The sequence below is a fragment of the Xiphophorus couchianus genome, chromosome 11, assembly GCF_001444195.1.
Source record: "Xiphophorus couchianus chromosome 11, X_couchianus-1.0, whole genome shotgun sequence".
Lineage (NCBI taxonomy): Eukaryota > Metazoa > Chordata > Actinopteri > Cyprinodontiformes > Poeciliidae > Xiphophorus > Xiphophorus couchianus.
In genome coordinates this window covers 15,430,254-15,453,038 of record NC_040238.1, presented here as the reverse complement: position 1 = coordinate 15,453,038, position 22,785 = coordinate 15,430,254, and the positions used below count along the sequence as shown (strand labels likewise).

The window sequence follows — 22,785 nt, the reverse complement described above, 5'->3', positions numbered from 1 at the left end:
CAGAATTTCCCTGGGATAAAACCTTAAGAGTCGGCCTTCCTGCTCATCTTCTGCTTCCTGTTGATATCTGATGGAGCTGTTCCTGTGGGGGCAGAGTCACATTTCAGTCTTCTGCTCATTAGACTGTTTGGTCAGTAAGGTGACACTGCTGCCTGCCTGTCATCTCTGTCTCCATCAGTCAACGCAGCACTCTCCGTCCCCGCTGACCACCAAGGGACCATGTGTTTGCCAGGCACTTAAGCTAAGGGACTTCCTGGCTGGGGTTTGCAACGACCCCCTTGTTGTCTCATGTGCGTCCGCAAACACAGCAGCAACCAGATCAAACAGGCTGCACCAAACCATGGCACCCACGCTGTAATTACAGTTTTGATTCTGCAACCCCCTTTCCTTTAGGGACAAAAGTGCTGTGGGGCGAAATGTGGCTGAAACCGCACAGTTACCGAGTTCACTTACAGACTTCTTTCTTCATTATTGGTGGTCAGGAATTTGGACATGAATCAGTTCAGTCAGAAAGTGAAAACCTAGCTGGCATGATGTTGTTCCCTAGTGCAGATAAAATAATATAGCATATTCATTTAAATGGTTGAGGTAACTTTAAGCATAACACTTATTTTATTTTTATTTTAGCACTTCAACACTGCAGTAGGTAACTTTTATAAAAAAAAATATTTCTTTACACATTTGTTGAAATTGTAACTATGTCATGTATGTCAGTATGGTACGAGACAGATAATCAGTGAAAAAATCGAGCACCCGTGCTTTCTCCCAGTGCTCCCAGTGCTAACTAGAATCAACCAATCAGAGCGACGAGGCGGGTCTTAGTGCTCTCTATCACAATCTTGTGTGGCTCTTCTCATCCTTCCTCCTGCTCTCCTGCTTTCTCTTTGCTACACTGTAGCTAGCAGAGCCTGTTGTGAATGCTGGTTAGTATGGCCACCGATGACAGAAGGTAAATGTTTTTTCTGGAAGGGTAAGTTGCTTCTTCCTCATTTGGAGCGAGCGAGTACATGGTGTTGATTGACAGCGCTAAGACCCTCCTACTGGCTGTGATTGGTTGTTTTTACTATGGAGCGGTGCACTTCTTCAGATGGCAACAGACGCTCATGGAGGAGGTGGAGCAGCTCCATCTTTTCACTGATTGTCTGACTCATATTAAACTGTTACTACATAGTGACAGTTTTAACAAATATGTTAAAAAAAACCATATTCTTTCTAAAAGTTACATACTGTAGCTTTAATAGTAGTTTTGAGGTGCTTGTTTTGCAAAATACTACACATTTTTTTCAGTTTTTCTTTTTCATAAAAAAAGCAGATGAAATAATCAGGTGTCCAGCCTGCAGCTAGCTGTTTAACAGACGTGCTGCTTGGAGTTTTCTCAATGTAACTTTAAAAGAACAATACTGATTTTCCACTTTATTTTGGGATCGGAATATCTTCGAGGTGCATATCTTTCTGGTAAGCAAGGGAAAACTGTAGTCACCTTACACAATAAACATCTACTAAATAGAAGAAGCAAGGATCCTGATGATCCATAAGGCTCATTATATAGTGGCTGCCGTCTATCTGGCAGAAATCAGTTGAAAGTCAAATGAAAGGGATGCACACAGTGTGTATGTAAAAGGGAAAATATATCTTTATCTGATTTAAATGAAGCAGAAAAACAATTAGGTTAGCCATGAGCTAAAAAAACTACAAAGGTAATGCTGGCTGAAATACTAATGATAGCATGTAGGATATCATTAGCAGGTAGATCTAAGGTAGCATTTCTTATGCAAAATCCCATGTAAAGGTTAAAATTTGCTAAAAAGCTAAAGCTAACTAAAATGCTCATGATAGCATGCTAACACTAGCATTCACAACCCAGGTCACCTTGAGACCTTTTAAAAGACAACCAGAACCAATAGATTCCAAATGGCTACATTTGAATTCAGTCACGTACTCTCCAGTTTGATTCTGTTCATAACACGACAATGTAGGAACCGCTGCTTTTCGATTGGCACATTAATGATTTCTGTTTGTAGGAGAGAAAACAGAGACATAGGAGAAACCGCTGTAGTGGTTCTGGAGAACAAACGCTGAGCGTAACGTCCGCCTCCCCCACCTGCCAGCCCATCTGTTCTTCACAGATCAATTAGTCTGTCAATAGCTGCGCTACATCCACAGGAGTAACTGCAGAGTATTCAAGGAAAAAAATTTAATTAGTGCTTTCTGACAAGTCCAAGCTAAGACGTAAACATCCATTTCCTGTCATCACAGCATCAACTTTAGATGCTTAGCCCTACATGTTTCCAATCACAGAAAGTGTACTAAATTTAGAAATCTGAAATAAGGTAAAAACATGGGTTAGATATGCTGAGACATGTCGCTGAGATGCCTGTCACTGAACAGTCCACTGGTTAGGTAGACCTCTAAAAATAGCATTTCCACGTTCCAACGTTCCAAATATCCATTACGCAACGGTCTGACAATCTTTATGATGCAACCAGGGTACATTTTTGGAGTTTTCGATTGTGAAAGAATAAAACAAGAAACAATGTTGGCTACGATCTGTCACTTTCTGTAAACCAATCGGTGCTCGTCTCCTCTGATACTAATGCTCTCTGCAACTCAGAGGAGCACATTAAACAGACAATGGGGTGCTAGAGTCTGCACGGCTGGGCACTGATCAAAAGTCACCATAATGAGCTGGAACTCCTTTTAACAGTCGCTGCTGACAGCACAAGTCAGCTCTCTCTTCTCCTCAAAGGTCTAAAGGGCAAATGCCTGAGGGGGGTGGTGGAAGCTGACACAGTCCCTCCTGAGCCTCCCTCCTCAGGCTACAGACAGATGGATGGCCCCCACCATTATCTTTCTATTGCAGTTCATTTTATGAAATAGACATGGAGTACAGCAAACCACCAGTGACTGCCATCCCACTGCAGCAGGAGGAAGCTTAGTCCTATGCTTTTAGTCCTTCATTGTAGCAAGAAATGGACATTCTGAAAAGTCATATTGTCTTAAACATATATATATATATATATATATATATATATATATATATATATATATATATATATATATATATATATATATATAAATAAATAAGAAATGGTTTGAACTTCCTACTGCTCTCTCTGTCCTGCTCTGCATAAAGTCTCATTTCAACTCCTCTTGTTTTTGGGTCCATAGTTCAGGTAGTGATCATTAAATATGCTAATCAGCATCTCCTACTAGTAAAAACATCCCCAGCTTGTCGCCGTAGTTACATATCATGAAACTGTTTGAACGTAAAAGAGCATGAGAAAAATCATTCCAACTTCTCAGCATCCAAAACCAGAGGGAATAGTTGTCAGAGAAAGCTACGCGTTTACCAAAAGAAATATGAAGAGAAGTCTTCAAATGGAACAAATTTGAATTAACGCAGCAGATCTACTCCAATATGCTGCCACCGTGAACGGTGCAATTCTAGAGTTCATTACTTTACGTTACTTTCTACTACTTCTGCTTCTTGAGAGCACATTAAATGTTTTATGTTTTACAGTTTTATCACTTTTGCAAATGTCAGAAAAAGTGACAACTTCATCGCTCTCGTGTGGGAGAGCGGTCAGTAGTACACACCTCTGCAGTTAAACTGGATTTTTACTAGCCTTTTCGAACAACAACATAATCAGTACAGAGTTGGCATTTTACATTTTTACAATGTCTGTAGGTGAAATTGGCAATAATAATAGTCTTTGTGTGTAGCCTGTAGAGTTTGTACTCACTTAACTTAGAGATTTAAAATTGACGCTTCCTGATCCAGCATGCTTAATGACAGACAGAATTGGACTCTTCCAAAGGATAAAACAGAACAATTTCACTGGAATACTTCAGCTTTTGTTTTCTAACCCTTTATCGCAGCCTTCTGAATAAAAAGCCAACATGCCTAAATACCGTTTCCTTTGTAGAGACGTCATACAGCTTCTGCTCTTCCTCCTGACATTTTAAAAATGACTAGTTTTAGAGTCTTCTTCACCACGGTAACAACTTCCACACCAAACACCATTGTTGTCAGTGTTATGTGGTTGTGCTTTGTTAGGGGTGTTCACTGATCAATATATATATATATATTTTTTCGAATTATCAGCTCAGTTCTCATTGCATCTCTAGCACAGAGTTTGCCCAGGTATTGATTTGTTTGTCAAAACCTTGTCTGTCCTGGTAAGGTTAAAATGGGATTGTCTGAACTATGACTGACCAAAGGCAGCTCCTCCCTGGACATGTCTCCTTTATCTAACTGAGACCTAAAGCTGCTCTTTGTAAAACTCTTGAAATGTCACTCTTATAATGCTTACAAGTAAGTCAATGGGTCCATGAGGACAACGGCGTCATCATGACAGCTAAGGGGTTTTAATATGCATTTCGAACGTTTTAGAAGAACTTTTTGTCAAACTCACTCAACAGTATGAGGCAGTGAATGAGGCAGCGTGGGAAATCATTTCAAATCTGTTGGAAACGACATGAAAACAGCTCTGTAGAACTATATAATTCATAACAGTGGAGAGGTAATAATATACCTCGATGTGGCAGGTGCCAGGCGTTTTACCAGATGTGTTCTCACACAGCTGTTATTGTACAGTATAAACACAATTAAAAGTCATTACCATCTTTCAAATAGAAAAAGACTTCACGGCTTCTGCAGCTATTTATGTTTCATATGTTTTCTGAATGCTGCTTCTTTATGCAAATCGGATCAAGTAGCAAGATACTTGATACGTGACAAAAGAAACATTCTGTTTTATATTCTTTTACTCAACAGTTGTGTTCAGAAATTATTCATCAGTACTTAGTGTCTATCCTAGGGCTTAACTGTGAACACCTTCAATTACTATAAGCTGTGATCTTATTGGGGGCCGGTCTCGTTGGCGGGACGGTGCGCCCCATTTAGAAAATGATAGGAGAGCCGCCGAACACCTTAATCAATTAGGCTGTTGTTATTTTAGAAACCAGTAACATGCTATAAAGCAGCTATAAGACTATTCACGTACTATTGCAACATAGCCTAGACTTTGCTTAAAGATGTTTAAATGCCTTCCTTCAAACATTGTAGAAAATAGGCGTTTTAATTTGACACTTTAGTTATGGTGAAAATGTCACAAAAACCTTTAATTTTACTGATCTTACCACAGAAACTTATTTCTGTAGGTAAATGAAAATCTTGCTACATTTAGTGCTCTTCACGATTCCAAAACTTTCACTGTTGTTTAAATCTGGATAACTCCTTGGGGTTTATCACATGGTACTTTACGTAGTTTTGTTTCTGCACAAGTCATTGGCAATATTTCTAGTAGGGGTGCATTGATAAATTAATCAGTTCATAAGTCAGCCCTGACGTCCTTAGTTTTGGGAGATTGCTGATTAGCTGATACCTATAAGTGAGACCGATCTTTTCCACTGATCTTACCTACCTTTACAAAGGTCTGAAAATCAGCTCCTGTCCCCTTTCCCTCTGCTGTGAGGGAGGACTGACAGACCAACCTATCGGGTCACATCTGGACATACACAACTAAATGTGCGTATGTCCACATTTAGTTTGAACTATATTTAGTTACAACTAAATGTAACTATTTAGTTATATTTAGTTAATTATATTTACTAGTCATGTAAATTCTGTGGCACCCGAGTGGTGTACCAAATAAATAACTGCAAGGATTGTGAACAGAGTTTCAAAACAGACCAATAAAATTTACAATAATTTATTTAAAAGGTGAATAATTAAAAAGGAGGCACAGGCAGTCCTTGAAGGCAAAGTCAATTAACAAGTCCGTAACAGACTCTTAGCTGGCCCAAGGCGCCAAAAAAGGTACTAGTATGTACATACTCTAAAGATGAGTATGTCACATTTAAAGGCCCAGACTCCTCTCACATAGTAGTGTTAACCAAAAGCTCCTTCCAGTCAGGCAAAACCTTCAAGCTTCCCAGGTTTCCTGCACTGCCAGCCCCAGAGGAGCCCACTGTGAAGCTGTGAGAAAACTGCAAACTCGTGGGTCGAGCTGCTGCTGTTACCATGACTGTGTCAGTAGGTGGGGAATATTTGTGTTAGTCTGACACTTAGAAGCTCGGTGTGAGATCAAGCCAGCTGATAATGGAGCGCTCTCAGGCCCGGTACACCAGGGTGATTCTGTAGCTGACGGGTTTTGACAGCAGCTGTCTATGACTGACTCCAGAGCTGACAGGGACAGCTCCTTATGTGAAAAGGGATTGTTACTGGTACAGCTGTTATTGTGTTATCCTGTTGATATACAAGCAGTGACTGGAGGGTTAGCAGGCACTTGAGATGCCGCGCTTTCTTGTGTTCTTTGTGGCGTCTCAGCTTAATGATTGATTGTTGATTAGATAATTACAGCAGCACTACTCATTCATATTGCGTTAATTGTATTTGCTGATGTAAGAAAGACGTCTTTTTCACATCAGTTCATCCACTTTATCAATAGCTTACATGTTTGAATTGCAGCTCCTGGAGTTGTCTTGAACAATTTTTGGTAATTCAATACATGTAATTTACAATCTAAGTGGCAAATTAGCATATTTAAATATTTCTTCATACTTGATTCAAGCTCACTGGCATCTTCCAAAGCAGTTCTACATGAAATGATATGATTTAGGCTCCCTCTCCTATTACGCCACATTGTCAGATGGCTGAAATGTTTTTCAGTCAAAAATTAAGTTGACATTGATCGATGTGCAGCCTTTTGCTGGAAATAAATGCCAGAACACAATATTTGTTGACTGCAAATACACATGCTGTCTCTGTCCTGTCAGAAAACCCACTGATGGTGAAAAGTCACATATTTCCTGTGTTTTATGAAAGAGGAATAGTTGTTTTAGTTCTTAATTGACTGCATGGTGTCTTTTATGACTTTGTATTTTGTGTTTTTATGATGCAAAGCACTTTGAACTACCTTGTTGCTGAAATGTGGTATACAAATAAACTTGATTGACTTGATTGATTGAAAAATCAAGGGAAGAAAATATGGCATACATGCTTTAAAGGGATCCATGATTAGTTATGTCATTATACTTTATTTGAGAAGCATGTGCTTACAATGTAAAAACAACAGCACAAGAATACTGTTGGCTGTTCAGTTTTCTAAATCAAAATAAAATATTGTCACACCGACCTCACCACGTTGTTTATGCTGTAGTTCCTTCTGGGTGGATGACGTGCGCGAGGTGCTTAGGTCCAAGCTCTCTCGAACAAGAACAGTAATTTTTGCGCAATAAGAAATGTTCAGCCTTCTCAGTTTGAACTAGAGCACTTTGAAATAGATGTAGAAATGACAAGAGGAAATAAAATTGAGAATAAGAAGGACAGAGGAAGCTAAAAAAGCTGGTGTTTGTGCAGCAGCTGCTTAGAAATGCCAACCAGAAAGGGCTCCAGCTAAGAGCTCCAGTTTCTAACTTGATCAAAACATTTTCTGAAATATGTTAGAATGGTGTGTTACAAGGAGTTAAAGTGCCTCGATGTCAGTGTAAACATCCATTCATTATCTTTCAAGTTGTTTCCTACTACTAGTGTTGACTCCTGCTAAGGATGTTAGTTCTAACTAGCGTTGTTAGCTCTTGCTACTGTAGAAAAGATTCGATCACAAGCCAATCACAACACCTTGTTTCAACAAATATCTCCTGTATAATGATATATAAAAACAGTTTGCCTCAATCCAGACATTTAGTGGGCTGCCCTTGTCAGCCTCCATAACCTTGACTTTATGTGTATTGCTATACCTTGAGGCCTTGGTGTGTTTAATCATCCTATCAGTCCATCAGAATGGCATACCACAACAGAGTAAAGCTTCTGATTGGTTAATTAAACTAAAGAGTTTTTGGTTGTTCAAGTATGAAAATAGTTTACATAATCACCTAAGTTTACATAATCACCTACAAACTCTATCCTCACTCCTTGTTTTTTCCAAAAAACAAACGGAACGGCAGACTTATCAGCTCCCTTATGACCTTGTTTTACCAGAGAGGCACTATTTAGAGTAAAAACGGTCCATCAGAATGCACTGTCTGTTCCTATTAGATAAGCAAAGCAATCTGCTTTTGCCTGGTCAGCTTGACACAGCATTCAGCTAAACTTTGCTTCAGTTGCTCTGGCGGTGGGGTCGGCCATTTTGGAACGTGCAGGAAGGACTCGCATTTGGATTCCTACTTCTTTAAGGAACGAAATATATAATATTCTCCTAGAGAGACGTGGTAAATACCCTTAGCTTTCCTTTCCACTGCAAGACTCAACTCATTTAGATGCTTCGTATCAACTCAATTAAAGAAGCGCTGGGGGTGCCTCGATGGGAATCCAACGTATTGTCATGCAAGTTACTGTTGTGCCCGGTTGGTCGCAGAGTGGGAGGGAGTGTAGAAGAAAGCTCTGTAGCCCACCTCACACGACTGTTGCACATTCAACTGTAAATGCAGATTTTGCAAATGCATTCCTGTGGATTCTGTGAAAATCAATAGGAGGAGTAGGAGGAGGCGAGAGAGCAGTAAAACAACACACTGTGTAAAAGGGAAGCCATGGTGAAAAGAATGAGCATGGCATAAGAAGATTGTTGCAATGCCTTTGATGATCCCCCCCTTCCTCTTCCTCCTCCTCCTCCGTTCCTCTTCACCAAGAGCACCTCTTCCTTTTACCCTCTTGCTGGAATTCAGTTTAGAGTGAATACTTAACGGCTGTGTCTGTAGAGTAAAGAACTGGATATGTTAGGCACACCATGTGCGTGAGCTCAGCTTAGTCCTGGTTTTATTTGCTTAGAGAGATGGGGCGTAGACATCAAAATGGTAGGCGTGTTTTACCCCCATCGGGATTGGAAGAATAAGAGCTTGAAGAGCCTCCATTTTGGATTTGTTCTAGAGCTAAGCGCTAATATTCTGATACCTAACCTGGATTATATTTATTAGGCGATTTTAAGGATGGAAGGATGGAAGGATGGATGGATGGATGGACGGATGGACACAAACGGTCCTCCCTGGTGTAATTTGGAGTCAGAACAGCGTCTCAGTTGGAACGCGGCTGTAATGGAAAGATACGGTGTTGGAAGCATTTCAGTGCTGCAGATGTGCAGAAAAAGCATTTAACAGCCTGTCACCCCAAACAAATAGCTTGTCAAGTGAAATTATATTGAAGTGAACTTTCCACAGAGCTCTTTTCTCCACTTTGTGTCTGTGCCACTTGATTTCCTCCTTCCTTTACCTAACAGCCTGGATTTATGCGGCGTTCTTTTTGTTGGAGTCTTGTTTTGAGGATTCCTGTCAAGGTCTTTATCGTCTAGCAGCGACACGACGAGCGTGTCTCCCATCGCAAGCTGACCCCCCACTCATCTGACCTGTCACTTGATAACAGAGGATTATTTCTGAATAATGTATTTTTGTGCCATAGTATGTGCCACGCACTTTGTCAGTGTGATGTTTGGCTATTTTGGGACATTTTAAGGTTTGTATTCCTTGGAGTCAGCTGGATCCAGTGACGGATAGCAATGCATGAATACTTTAAGCATCATTTGGTCGTCAGTGCTGTGTCTTAATGAGCTTGTGGATTAAATCCGTTCAGAGATGAAAGGCCGCTGCTGTAAATGGTAAAATAAGTTGGCTGGATGAGGACTGCATCTCAGCTGGACACACCAGGACTGGTCCTCATGCTGAAACGTTTGTAACTCCACTGAAAGAGTAAAATTCATGCCAACTCCTGCTACTGAAAGGACTGCGGCGGGAGTCTGTCCTGCTCTCGGCTGCTTTGTTTTGAATTCTTCTCGTTCGTTTCTGAGCTACGTTAAAGTTCCCTGTCACCTTTTTAGATTTCTTTCTCTCCTTCACCTTATCTCAGCGGCTGCAAAAGACTTTGAAGTTGTTTGACAGTAATTTATTCTGTGTATGCATTCCTCCTGATGGTTCAATATGGTATAAATACAGAGTGCTGCTCTTTGTGATGAAGTCTTTTTGATGTTCAGTCTGTCAGTTCGGCCTCAGCAGGTAGGAGGGGCAAGTTGAGGCCGCAGAGCTGCTGAAGTGGAATTAACTGAAATAAACTGGACGCTTCTTTACTTTGATGGAAACATGGCTTTGTGAGTGCTGGCTTTTATTCTTTGCACCTTTTAAGGGTTTTAAAGTGAATAAGCCAACAGTGTGGGGCTTAAGCATTTAAACTTTTCTATATTTGGTTGATTGAAAATAAAATCGAAAACCCTGATGAAATTTTGAGTTTGAGATTGGTTGAAATCATTGTCAAACTGCGGCTCTGTCACTTTTGTGTGAGTTTAATGCAAACATCACATTGAAATAGGCCTGGACAATGAATCAATAACAATATGCATCGCGATAGACGCGGGATCAATATCGATAGATAATACATCTGTTAAAATATTCAATATTTTATATATTCACTGAAGGTTGGTGGCTTCACTGAGTCACTTATTGTACTGTTAAAGAAGCAGATGTAGGCTTATATCAGTGTAAGTTTATAAAGCTTCACACATGTAACATTTATCTCTTGCGTGTCTCAGTGAGCAAAAGCTAATTACTTTCATAAGCAAAACCAAGTAGAGGTGGGCTATAAAGTTTGATCCTGATATTTTGTGGTGCTATTGTGATAATGATAAAAGTGGCAATAAGACCAATTTATCTTTTTTTTTTTTCTGGAAACTTTATGGGTCTGACTGCATGGCACAGACACACACAAATACTGCTCTTGAAAAACATACCGATTTGTTATACGCTTCTTTAGGACACCAGTCACCTAAAGAAGTGACGATAAATTATAATTGATACAATAAATGCCCATCCATAAAACAGAGCACTGTCGATGGGAAGCACAGGTCCCTGTGTCCCCACTTTTGCATTGGACACATATTTGTCTGGACATGAGTCAGAGATTGACCAGAAAGTTGGTACATGATGAAGACTGATATTGGACAGCTGGTTCCTGATCTGCAGCCAGATCTCTCTGAAATGAGACGTTTTCTCCTTTTGGCTATTTTGGCAGTAATTCATCTCTCCTTCACGCAGCTCTCTCGTCAAACTCCCAGGCTTTCAGCCTGGGTTCCTGCTGCATCCCTGTGGCTTCATTAGCTCATATGTATTTCTAAAAGTTGCTGCCATCCTGCTGTAGAGCACTGTGCACAGCAGCTTATAGGTCCTTAGAGGGATCACGGTGTTCATACCAGAAACTCTTCTCAACATCAGCAGGCAGACTCCAGCTGTCTCCTTAACCAGATCTGAGTTCCTCTTTTCCAGCCCTGTCCCTATCCGTTGTGTATGTTTTCACTCACTTTGAGCTGGGGAGCTGGGGAATACTGCTCATCTTAGAAATTCAAATATCCTTGAGATGTGTGTCAGCGCAGTCAGTCTCTATCATGCAGATCAGTAGCGTTTTACTGTCAGTTTAATGTGCAGCCTGCAGCAGCACAAAGGGATCCTATGGAGAGGTCCGGGGTCAAAGAACGTCTTTTGGAGTTGTAATGGAAGCAATGACTATTTCCTCCACGTCCCTGACTGATCCGGACATGTGGGTAACAGCCCATGTACAGATGGCAGAGCATTTCAATTTGGGATGAGGGATCTTTTCATGAAGCCTACGTTTCCTCTGCTGCCATGCGTGTCATCCATAAGAGATGGTGTTCAGTGGTTTCCTCTTGGATCTTCTTTGTTGATACTTAGCTCTGCCTCCCACGGTCGTCTGGTCCTCTTTAAAAAACGTTTCTTTCGATTTCCACGCAGTATGCTTTACCGCTGCTCACGCTGTAAAATTTATGAGTTAGCTCTTAAATGGGCTCTTCTGCTGAGCTCTTAACCACTGTGGTTTATTTCTGCCCTGATAAATAAACAATACACTACATCTTGGTGAACAGCCCAGATAAAACTCACGAAAATGTCAGAGGAGAAGCACAGGGGGAAGAAAATCATTATTTATACACAAAAAGCAATACTTATAGTCAGTATCTATATATATTGTTATCTAATCTATAATTGTTTGATGTGTATCATGATCAGTAGTGCCACATGTTATATTTACATTATGAGATGGATAACACAGTTTTCTATTACTTAGCTGTACAGTTTTATCCTTTGTATTTATAACATTTATTTAGAGTCCGTGTTTTAAAGAAGGACTATATAAAAAGTGTTTAAATAATTGTACACATAAAGATGAGAATGTGAGATTTAAATATCATGTAAAGTGGAAATAATTTGTCGTTTTGGTGTTTCGACATTTAATTGATTAGAAGTTGATGAGTATGAAAGGAGCAGGACATTATAAGATCCTGTATCTTCTACCTACTCCTTTTCGATCAGATAATATAAAATTGCATGTCACTTGGGGATGATAATTTCTCTTTTCTTCTTTCTTGATTTTACTTTTGTCTGTTCGAAATAAAATAAATAAATAATTAAAAATAAAAATTATTCAGTTCAGTTTCAGTGTTATCAAGTTCTTGTATTTTTTACTAATCAGAAAAAACTAGTAATGGTTTTATCTCATAACTAGCTTTAAAGTCATTTAGTGTCAGTGGGAAGCTTCAAAGCAGATGACTTCTTTAACTTTGCTAGCGGCTAATGGCAGTTGGCTAACAGCTAATATCTATCCGATCTATTTGTTCTCCCACTTCTAGCAAAACTTTAATTTCCTTTGTCACCTTGTCCTCTTTTCCCTTGTATCAAGTACCTAAAATTCTACAAAAAACGATTTAATATTCGAGGAAGCTTATTAAATGCTTACGTAACCCCCATTGCAGCCTATTTTGGCTCTTTTCCACTAGCGCCTGCTCAGTGCAGCTTGACTCGGCCGTTATAAGAGTTTCCCACTAGTAACTGTTATGTGGTACCAGCTCCTTTGCTAGAACCTACTTTGCTGGGGTCCAGTCAGGTTGAAAGCGGGGAAGGGCAGCAGGGCTACAGCTGGTGCAAATTCGTTTTTGGCGCTCAATACGAACACATGTATGTTTGATTTTATGTTCACCATAGACAAAGTACAACTTTTATGTTTTGCTTAAGGAAATTTTACAACTCATGTCACTACTTTTACTCTGAATAAAGCCTGGTGTATGTCATGATCAGACTAATTAATGTTATGCTAATATAAAGAATACATTCTGATTATTTAATCTGAATACATTTAAATCCCATCAGGGAATGTAAACATAGCTAGCATGACATTTTGTTGTGCTGTGTACAGGGCACATTGTGCTACTTTTCAGGCTGTTGGAACTCAACTTATATAATGATGAACACACCTATTAGGGCTTTTACTCAATTGTAATGGAAAAGAGCCCAAACCTTGTAGAGTTGAGCCGCACTGTTAGGTACTAGGAAAAAAAATATTTTTTGTGGTCAGACTGTCAACACCACAGAGCAACTCATGAACTACTTCCTTTCTTACTTCAAAATAAAAGTGTCAACCATAGACTCAACAGCATGTTGAGCTTAAACCACTAAGAAACAGTCTCTGTAAAACATGTGGGACTTATAATTGTGACTTGAAAATAGTTCAGGAGACAAAGTGCCATTCTGACAGCAACTGAATAGTGCTGAGTCGGACTTTACTTTGGTGAGAAATGTTGTGCCATTTTAATATGGTGATATCTGATGGACAGAGATCGTGTCACAGTGAATGCAGCAGGAATTTTTTTAAGTAAACATGTATGGAAGTGAAGCTGGAACGATGGGATACATGTAAGCTAAGATGTGGTGTGTGCGTGGGCGTGCGCGTGTGTGTGAACAGCTTACTGAATGACATTTTTCTAGATCAGGACAGAGCTGTGATTCCCTCAATTTCTTTGTTGGTATTTTCACAAAGATTAATTTTTTTCCCATTATATGGTCCTTTTAATAAGCCAGAAATTAGATCTTGTTAATTTCTGGCAAATTACAGTTCAGCTGCTTCTTATGTTTTCATTTAACTAAAGCACTTGCTAATACTACAACCCATTTGTAGAGTCTGAAAACCAATCAGCATTCTTCCTCTCAGTCAGTTTGGTTAGAAAGAAACTGATCACAATCACAATCACAATCATTGGTAATCTGATCTATTGAAATAGTTTTCATAGGTATATGGCAGAAAAATAAAAATAATTCCAACTGGCTTCCAACTATTCTGTTTTCTAGCTCAACAAATTATACAGTGAAATTTTAAGGTAAAAAAAAAAATAGATGTTTTGTATTGCATAATGTAAATGTGCAAATAAAGTGCATTTCAGACAATTCCAGACTGGAGCCCAGCTGTTCTCTTTATTTGATTTCTAAGCAAGTGCAGTTCCTCTGGACCATTTCCGTTTGTTACAACATCCCATTTCCCCATCTTTGTGAGGGTAATTGGATTGAAAAAAGCACCATCACACTATTCTCTATATCCCCATCTACAAGAAGCACTTTAGAGGAGTTCTTAATCCTCCTAAACCTTAGAAAGGATTTGCTGGTTGGAGGAATTCTGACTGCTTTTCTTATCAGATAGTGTCAGCAAAGTTTGAGCCTTTGAACTAGTTCCTTTGAATGGACCTGCAGGCTGTACCGGTTCAGCTCCAAATAAAGGTTCTGGTCCTTGAACGCATCGCCAACGGGCACAAGATTTATCCAAGCTCAAAATAAAAAGTAATTTAAGATATGTCACACTTAAAAATCAAATATCTGAAAATAATAACCCGAGCAGACAGAATGAAGAGTTATCAAACAATGATTTAATTTTAAAGGGAGGAAGACAATTCAAATCATGGCACTGGGAGAAGTAAATGCCTCATCTAGGAAATCACAAAAGAAGCCAGAACAGCATCTAAAGCTCTACGGGCTTCACTTGCCTTAGTTAAGGTTAGTGTTTCAACAACACCAGCCGTGGGCTTTTTTTCCACTAATGTTACACACCAGGCCACGTCTGCATGGGCGTGGTTCATAATAGACCAAAACTGTTATTGGCCGGAACCGGATTCAGTGGCTCGGGCTTTATATAAGATTGTTGACAGGCCAAGAAACAAATCAAAAGCTGATTATGACTGTAGCTACCATAGGATGACCATAGGAGCAAGGTTGGATTTTCAGCTTAAAGGTCAACGAACAGTGAATGGTCATTTCCGCTCTTCACCATCACCTTCTTTTGCAGAATCTTCTTTTGAAGTCTAAGGTTAACAGCTCTGTAATAAATACTCCAAAAACATGAAGATTTGTAACAATTTACAGCAACGCAAGACATTGATATGGTGCCAAAGAAATAGAACACTGTGTTAGAAAAAAGAGGAAACATCCAATTTACACTCAAGCATCCAGTATCCAAAAAACAAAGATAAAAGTGACACGGTCTTCTGTTGGTATTCCTTCATTTACCCAGCATTTCTTACACCTCAGGATGCCTAAGTTGCTGATATTGCTTTCCACATAACTGTGCTTTTCTCATCTGAGTAAAACAAAAAAAGGGGAATGTGGGGCAATTAGCCTAAATGGCACCAGCTCCACCTGCATCTACCTTCCAATCTGTTGAGAAAATAAGATTCACAACTGGTGATTTGCAGCATGCGAGATTTCACCCTCACAAAGCTGTACAAAATTTTAATCTGCCTTCTTTTTTTGCCTTGATGTGGGAGCATAAACTGATCTGTCTGAACTAGTTATGTGTGTAAATTTAGATGTTTTTGAAGCAAGACATTTGAGTGTGTTATTTATGCCCATTGGTGCTCGGCCACATTATGCATCTGTCTTTTGATGATCTACAAGGTTCCACATTACTTATAAAAATGCATAAACCTTTATTTGCAAGTAATTTCTCCACCAGGTACTCTAGATGTCTGTGCTATGTCAGTCATTAATGATTTTCACGCTTTCTAAAATAATAATACATGATTATCCATAGTAAGAATAAGGCCAACTTTAACTCTGTGTTCCTTTCTGTTCCTTCAGGATCTCGCCCCAGGTTGGAGGATGCTGCTCCTCGGGTCATCGAGCATCCCTCCGATTTGATCGTGTCCAAGGGAGAACCGGCGACCCTCAACTGCAAGGCCGAGGGGCGGCCCACGCCCACCGTGGAGTGGTACAAAGACGGCGAGCGGGTGGAGACGGATCGAGAGGACCCTCGCTCCCACCGCATGCTGCTGCCCAGCGGCTCGCTCTTCTTCCTGCGAATCGTCCACGGGCGGCGAAGCAAACCGGACGAAGGCGTCTACGTCTGCGTGGCGCGCAACTACCTAGGCGAGGCCGTCAGCCGCAACGCGTCGCTGGAGGTGGCGAGTGAGTGATGTCAGAGCTCAACTGCTACGTCAGGGAAGGAAAGAAAGTAACAAAACTGGTGTGAAGGATGATTATCAAGTATTGCAACCGAAAATCAAACGTATGGAGGCGTGTCATGCTTTAACGGCTTCCCTGAAATGCAGAACTGTAGAGCGAATCAGTCAGAGTAAGGATGAAGAGTGAAGTGTGAAAGGAGGCTTGTGTGCAGGTGAGATAAGGTGTTGGAGCCCTTAAAGTGCCTGTTTGTATAACAGGTGTCAAATATCCGGAGGCTCCTGTTATGAGACAGGATTTAAATCCCAGATAGAGTTCACTGGTAATAACGTTAGACACGCTGGGAGAGTCAGGAAGAGCAGACATCGCTTCAAAGGACTCCATGCTTTCTTATCATGAGCCTCACTCGGCTCAGTTAACTTGAAACACAGACCTCGACCTTGATGTCAGATCTCCTGGCAGCTTCCACCCTGAGCCCCCCGCACTCCCCTCTGACACCACGTCCTATCTTTACCCGCTCCACAGAGCCCAGCCTGCTGTCACGCCGCGGCCGGGCCTCTGCGCCCGGTCCTGTTAATGTGGACGGATGACAGCCAGTTCAAGAGACAGAGATAGCGGTTGTCGCTGCTGGACAGGAAGGCTGGGAAACTGTCTTGCAGGGAGAGGACGAGGGGCAGCTGGCAGCTTCCCACCACTAGATCCCATTTTCTTAAAATACAACAAACTCCTGTCAGATTGGACTCTGCGTGACTCCTCGGGTTTTTTTCTCCAGAGCCAGGCTGCTAGTGAACATTTCTAATTAAAAGGGGGTATTATGTATTTTCCAGGTATAGTCAAGTTACTATAGCTTTTTTTGCTGAAGTCAGATTTTGTGTGTGTGTGTGTGTGTGTGCATGTGTGATCGTACTACTGAATAAATGCTATGTGAGGGGTTTATATCCTCAAAGTGACCCGCATGCAGAAGAAGAACGTAGGCGTCACAGAGTAGCTCTCCATTTACGGAAGTCATAATGGACGTTGGCGTCTAGGGATCCATTGTAAAGTTTTTCAACAATGGGAGCCGACAGGATTGATCATAACAAGACGGTGAAGCTGATAAAAAGAAAGCACAATTCATAGAAATTATCTTTTTTGGAGCACTGACTGCAACTTCTGTAGAGACGTCTGTTTGGATACGTAGTCAGATCCAGGAGTGGTGGGATTGTGATTTGAGGTATTTTAGAGTTCACACCAGAACTTTGGGCCAAAATGATTTGCTTGGTGGGCGTGTTGGGTTTCTGTGGCGTGTTTAATGACCCTACAGTGCATACAGCACAGAGAAAATCAAACCAGAATGCACAGTATACAGTTGTGTTAGAGAAGGAGGACATAGAGAAGGAGCAAGTTTACTTTGTTGAAGAAGGAAAGAAAGTAAGATGCAGAGATTAATTACACTCCAACAAGTACAGTGACTTGCGCAATAAATGTACAAATGTAGCCCCACCCTGCTCTGCTCCTATCAAACACACAACCCAGATGATTTGCACTTGACCAATCCTGCAGTTACAACAAGCAACAAAATAGAGCTGGCGGCTGTTAAACAAAAGCTAAAACAAGAGAAGTTACACTTCTCACTGAAATTATGGTCGAGAAACGAAAGAAGTAAAATCTCAATTACACTAATATGTTATGTAATATGCTATGAGGCACACTTCTTTTTCCATTTTTTCATAAGTCCATATTTATAATTTTGAACAGTTGTTTATACGATTTTTTGGGGTGTCTGGGTGGGACTGCAACAGACTGGCGACCTGTCCAGGGTGAACCCCGCCTCTCGCCCGAAATGTTCACTGGAGATAGGCACCAGCACCCCTCCTGACCCCACTAGGGACAAGGGTGTTAGAAAATGGATGGATGTTTGGGTGGGCGTGAAAAGATCAGAATTGGGCAGTTGAGACCACAAAAAGCCAGATTTTGGGTTGTATTCCCCTGCTGTGCGAACCCAGCTTATGTTACCTTCAGTAGGTAAAATGCTGTATATATCAAAAATAACTTTGACTCCACTTCATAGCCCTATCTAACGCCTTGAAATTGGCCTCTGTCTCTTTAAGATCCTCCTTCCCTTTCCTACACCCTTTAGCAAGTCAACACAACAATGCTTCTTCTCCTTTAAGCCGTTTAACAACAATCTTAGGAGCATGGGACTGAGAAGTAGTTTAAATGATGAGCTCTGCAGATGCAAACATTTATTTTTAGTGAAACCAACTAACCTAACAGTCATGTTTTTGGGCTGTGGGGAAAGCTGGGATGCCTGGAGAGAAGCCTCATTTGCCCAAGGAGAATATGCAAACTCCATCCAGAAATAAACTCAGATCAGGATTCAAACTCAGGACTGTCTTGCTGTCCAATCTATATCTTCAGCTGATATTTATAAATCTGGCATGATAAACACAGATCAATAATCTTTAAAGCGGGTTCACAAACCCTTTTTAACTCAGGCCCGCTTTGGTTTGCCGCTTAACTCCATGTATTTGCAGTAAAATCAGTGAAACCTCAGACTGCTGCCAATGATTTTATGACAAGGCATCCATTTTCCTGAAAGGATTCAACCCTGCTGTTGTACCCAAAACCCAACTCTACCCGCCTTCGCAGAAAAACAGTCGATGAATCATTCCTCATCTTCCAAAAATATCGTGAATGTGTGAAGCGCGTCCATCACCTACACCTCCCCTTCTAACTGCAGGAAGACGCACTTTTCACTTCACTCTTCCTCTGTTTCTGTAGGAACATCACCTGTGATGGAGTAGGTGGAGGTGTTGAGAGTCACTTTTCATAATGAGTGACAGATATCTCTCATTCTGTGGATACCCCTGAAATGATAAAAAATCTTTTTGGTTCCAGATTTTTGACAATGCACCACAACTATGATTTCTTTGAGTACACTTTCTGTTTTTCCTTCAGTGGCAAACATTGTGCGTTATTGGTGGCTGCCTCACAGGCTTACACCGACATTCACAGAATCTCTAAAGGTTTCTGAGTGTCAAACTTTTGTTCTTAATGATCCAGCTCTGGCATTCTGTTACACAGGTTGACACACAAAACAGTTTCTCCCACAGATGTGTGTGTAGAATTTATGGTACAGCGCCAAGTACACAGTCTGCACAAAACCTAAAATTGGTTATCAGGCGGCGATACGCCTGATATGCTGCTCAGATCCAGCAAGGCAACTGCTATGCTCAGCCAGAGGACTAATGAAAGTCTATCAGGGTTGTTTAATGACTAAAAGTAATAAATAAAGTCAGCGAATATATTTATTATAATAAAGTCATTAATAATGCTTTCACTTAGTCGTGTTCTAAATGTATCTGCGCATTATTCGCCGACTTAGTAAACCTTGGTTGTACTGACAGATTCTCTTTCGCCTCCTAAAAATTGAATCCCCACATTTAGAAAATTTGTGCTATCTTTCAATTCAACTGAGAAGTTGGAATGCCAATATTTTGGTCAAAAAATCAACTGGAATAGCCCCTGCAGTTTGAGTAAGTGTGTAATTATACTGGTAGAAACAAATCGAACAAATTAGTAAGAAGTGATATGAAATACTCCACCTCATTTGCTTTTGCTACTCCTCTTTAAGTAAATTTCTTTCTGGCTATATGGTTAAAGAGACACTGGAGTTGGGGTAATGACCCTTTGCCCATTATAATCAATGGAAAAGATGGTTTGAACCTATTTTCTCTTTTGTTCTGTAGTCTTGATCTGCATCCATAAAGCCTCATTTTCAACTCCTCTGGGATTTGAGGTTGAAGTTCAGGTATTATCTGAGCATTTGAGATGCTAATCAGCTGCTCCCTGTTGTTAAAAAGATACCTTGTTGCTAGGCATCATAACAACTGTGCGAAATTTAAAAAGTAAGAAGACAATTCCTTCTAGTGGCGCAGCATCCAAAACTAGAGGAAATAATTATCCAAATATGCAACGCCTCAACCAAAAAAAAAAAAGAAAAAAGGTGAACAAAAAAATCAGAGCTAACATAACAGAGCTACTCCAATATGCTGTCATCTGCAATTCTAATCCTAAAACCTTACAGTAGGATCAGATGCTGTGTCTTTTGGCTAATATCTTTGTCATCATTTTTAAGCTTGAATATGCGTTCCATAAAGTCTGTGTCTATAGTAGAGGCCAACTTGTCTCACAAAGAGAGTACAGTAGATGTAATAGCCTGCAGTGCCCTGGCTGCACCAGGATGTGACATTTAGAGTGACATGCCTCACTTCCTGCTAGCTTGTTCTTTAACGTCTTCTTTCTCTGACGTTTTCATTTCATAGGCTACTCGAGCGACAGACTTTATGGCTCATAAATATTCATCCAGATGTGTGAGGAGAAAAGGAGATTTCACTGTGCGGGGGCCGGAAGGGGTTCAAGCATTTTCAATTTAACTGAGTGGAATAACCTTTAAGGGCTGGTTCACCCAGAAATCCAGCACACCTCCAGGGTTCTTTTTAGGGGGAGGAGGTGAGAAACAGGAACAATCAGGCCCTGAGGGTCAGAATCGCAGCTGTTTTCAAGAATTTCAGACATTAACAGGTGAAGGTGGGTGCATGCCGAGTCCAGTCCAACTTTCTCACCCACAGTAATCCTGAAGACCAGAGTGAAGGAAGCAGCTGAACATCACTGTCACCAGCTAGAGCCTCCTGTCTCATTCCGCTGCCCTCTCTCTCTCAAATACTTGCATGTACACACCCCTACACACACACTACACAATGGCTGAAATCCTCGCAGTACAAACTGATTTCAGGGTTGATGGATTTGAATTTGAGTGAAGGACTTAGGGAGTTAGAAAGACTTTATGGTGGAAGGAGAGCAGGTTGGGTGCATCTGATCAAATGGATAAGGTGACCACAGACAAACTCATACGCTCACGTTTACGTGAGTCCTCCCCCCTCCATACTCCTCTCTGTGTTCCGTCCTGGAGCTGCCCTCTGTCCCTGTTATTAAGCGTAGCGTTGTGTAGACATATGGGCTGTGATGGGAGCTCTGCGGGGCATGCTGTCCTACACAGCCAGATGCAGCTGCACTGCTCTGTGCCCTTCCAGCTAAATAGCTACTCACCTGCAATCAGTCTCTGTTTACACCGACATCGCTGCAGTACAAGTAAGGTCAGTGTGGCTGTATAACTAGCAGACAGAAAATGACTTCAAGTTGTCACATTGAATTGGTGTCTTAATGCCCTGCCGTGGAATAAACATTTACTGTAAGGGCAGTGACCGCTCTGCTTGTGAGAAGGGGGCCATAAACTGAGGGAAACATTTGCATAAACTAATTAGTTCTTAAGTCAGAGTCTCAAGGGCTCCTCATGGTTGGGCAGAATTGCTGAAATCCGTTGTCATTGTCATAGTTGTGTGACGAAAATTGCGTCGCCTTGTTCTCAACACCTAGAAATAGGTATTGCCCTCTGCCATGATTGCTGTGTTCACTATGCTGTCGTAAATCACACATATGAAAAAACACAATGACGTATACTGCAGCACGAGGGATTTCACAGGAGCTCTGATCTGTGTGTCTTGTGGACTTTGGAGGTTGTGTGCAAAAGCACACAACGTCTCTCCACAACCACTTGACTTCGACAGTTCAACTTTGTTCTGACCATGTTGGGCCCTTAACTCCATTAAAACTGTCATGAGGTTTTTCATCAGTTGAGCTATTGTCAGACATCCAGTTGGTATCGCTTTGCTTTATAACCCATTAGGGATGTTTTTTTAAAGTTTGATTATATAAAACCTCATTTCCACTGAGCGGTAGTGCAGTCAGTGCAGTTTGTGACACAATTTTGTCTGTTACCATTGTAAAAACATCAAATATAATCAACCCGTACCACACCATTCCTGTGCCCCCTTCAATGTAGGTCCACAGGACTATACAGTTAGGGTGGAGCTCCTGGTCTCACAGTAGATAGTCCATTAACTGGGGGGACAGAAAAACTTCACTGAGACATACCAATGGTTTACATTTGCTGTAGTATGATGCCATGTTAGGCTTTTGAGTTTTAAGATAGCGTGACCTACCGCTCAGTGGAAACGAAGCATACCTACCTCCGAGAAGTCATCATCCACCGTAGACAGTTTGGAGATTGGTGAGGGATTTATAACAGACCAGACATTTCAACCTAGTGGGTGTCGAACTTTCCTGGTCCTGACCTCTTTTTTTAGTAGCAAAGTTTTGCTGGCACAAGGCCTGACTCAGTCTCTGCTCTAATTTATCCCCACTGGGTTCTGTTGCATTGTGGTTCAGGGCACTCTGGTTCTTCCATATTAAACTTGCTTCTTCCCGTTTTAATGACCCTTAGCTTGTGTGCTGGTGTGCAGTCATGTAGAAAAGGGGTCATCCACAAACTGTGCCTCACAGGACTCCCCAAAGCATAACACCTCCACTGCCATGTTTCAGTGGGATGACACTTTTGTCAGGGTCCTGTTCAGTGTTAATTTTTCTCCACATGTAGCATATTACATGAGACGCACAAAATTCAATATTTGATCTGAGTGAGCAGAGAATCATCTTCCACCTTTACAATGTCACCTTCATGGCTTGTGGCCAACT

The 22,785-nt window shown here is 41.0% G+C and overlaps 1 protein-coding gene across 3 annotated transcripts in view; it reads left to right on the top strand.

The window, feature by feature from the left end:
• The window catches only part of robo3 (roundabout, axon guidance receptor, homolog 3 (Drosophila)), a 96,344-nt gene that overhangs the window by 4,302 nt on the left and 69,257 nt on the right, over positions 1-22,785 (top strand). For all 3 annotated transcript variants that reach the window (XM_028031469.1, XM_028031468.1, XM_028031471.1), the window contains exon 2: positions 15,889-16,215. In XM_028031469.1, the coding sequence (XP_027887270.1) occupies positions 15,889-16,215 (327 nt within the window). The remainder of the gene's footprint in view (positions 1-15,888; positions 16,216-22,785) is intronic.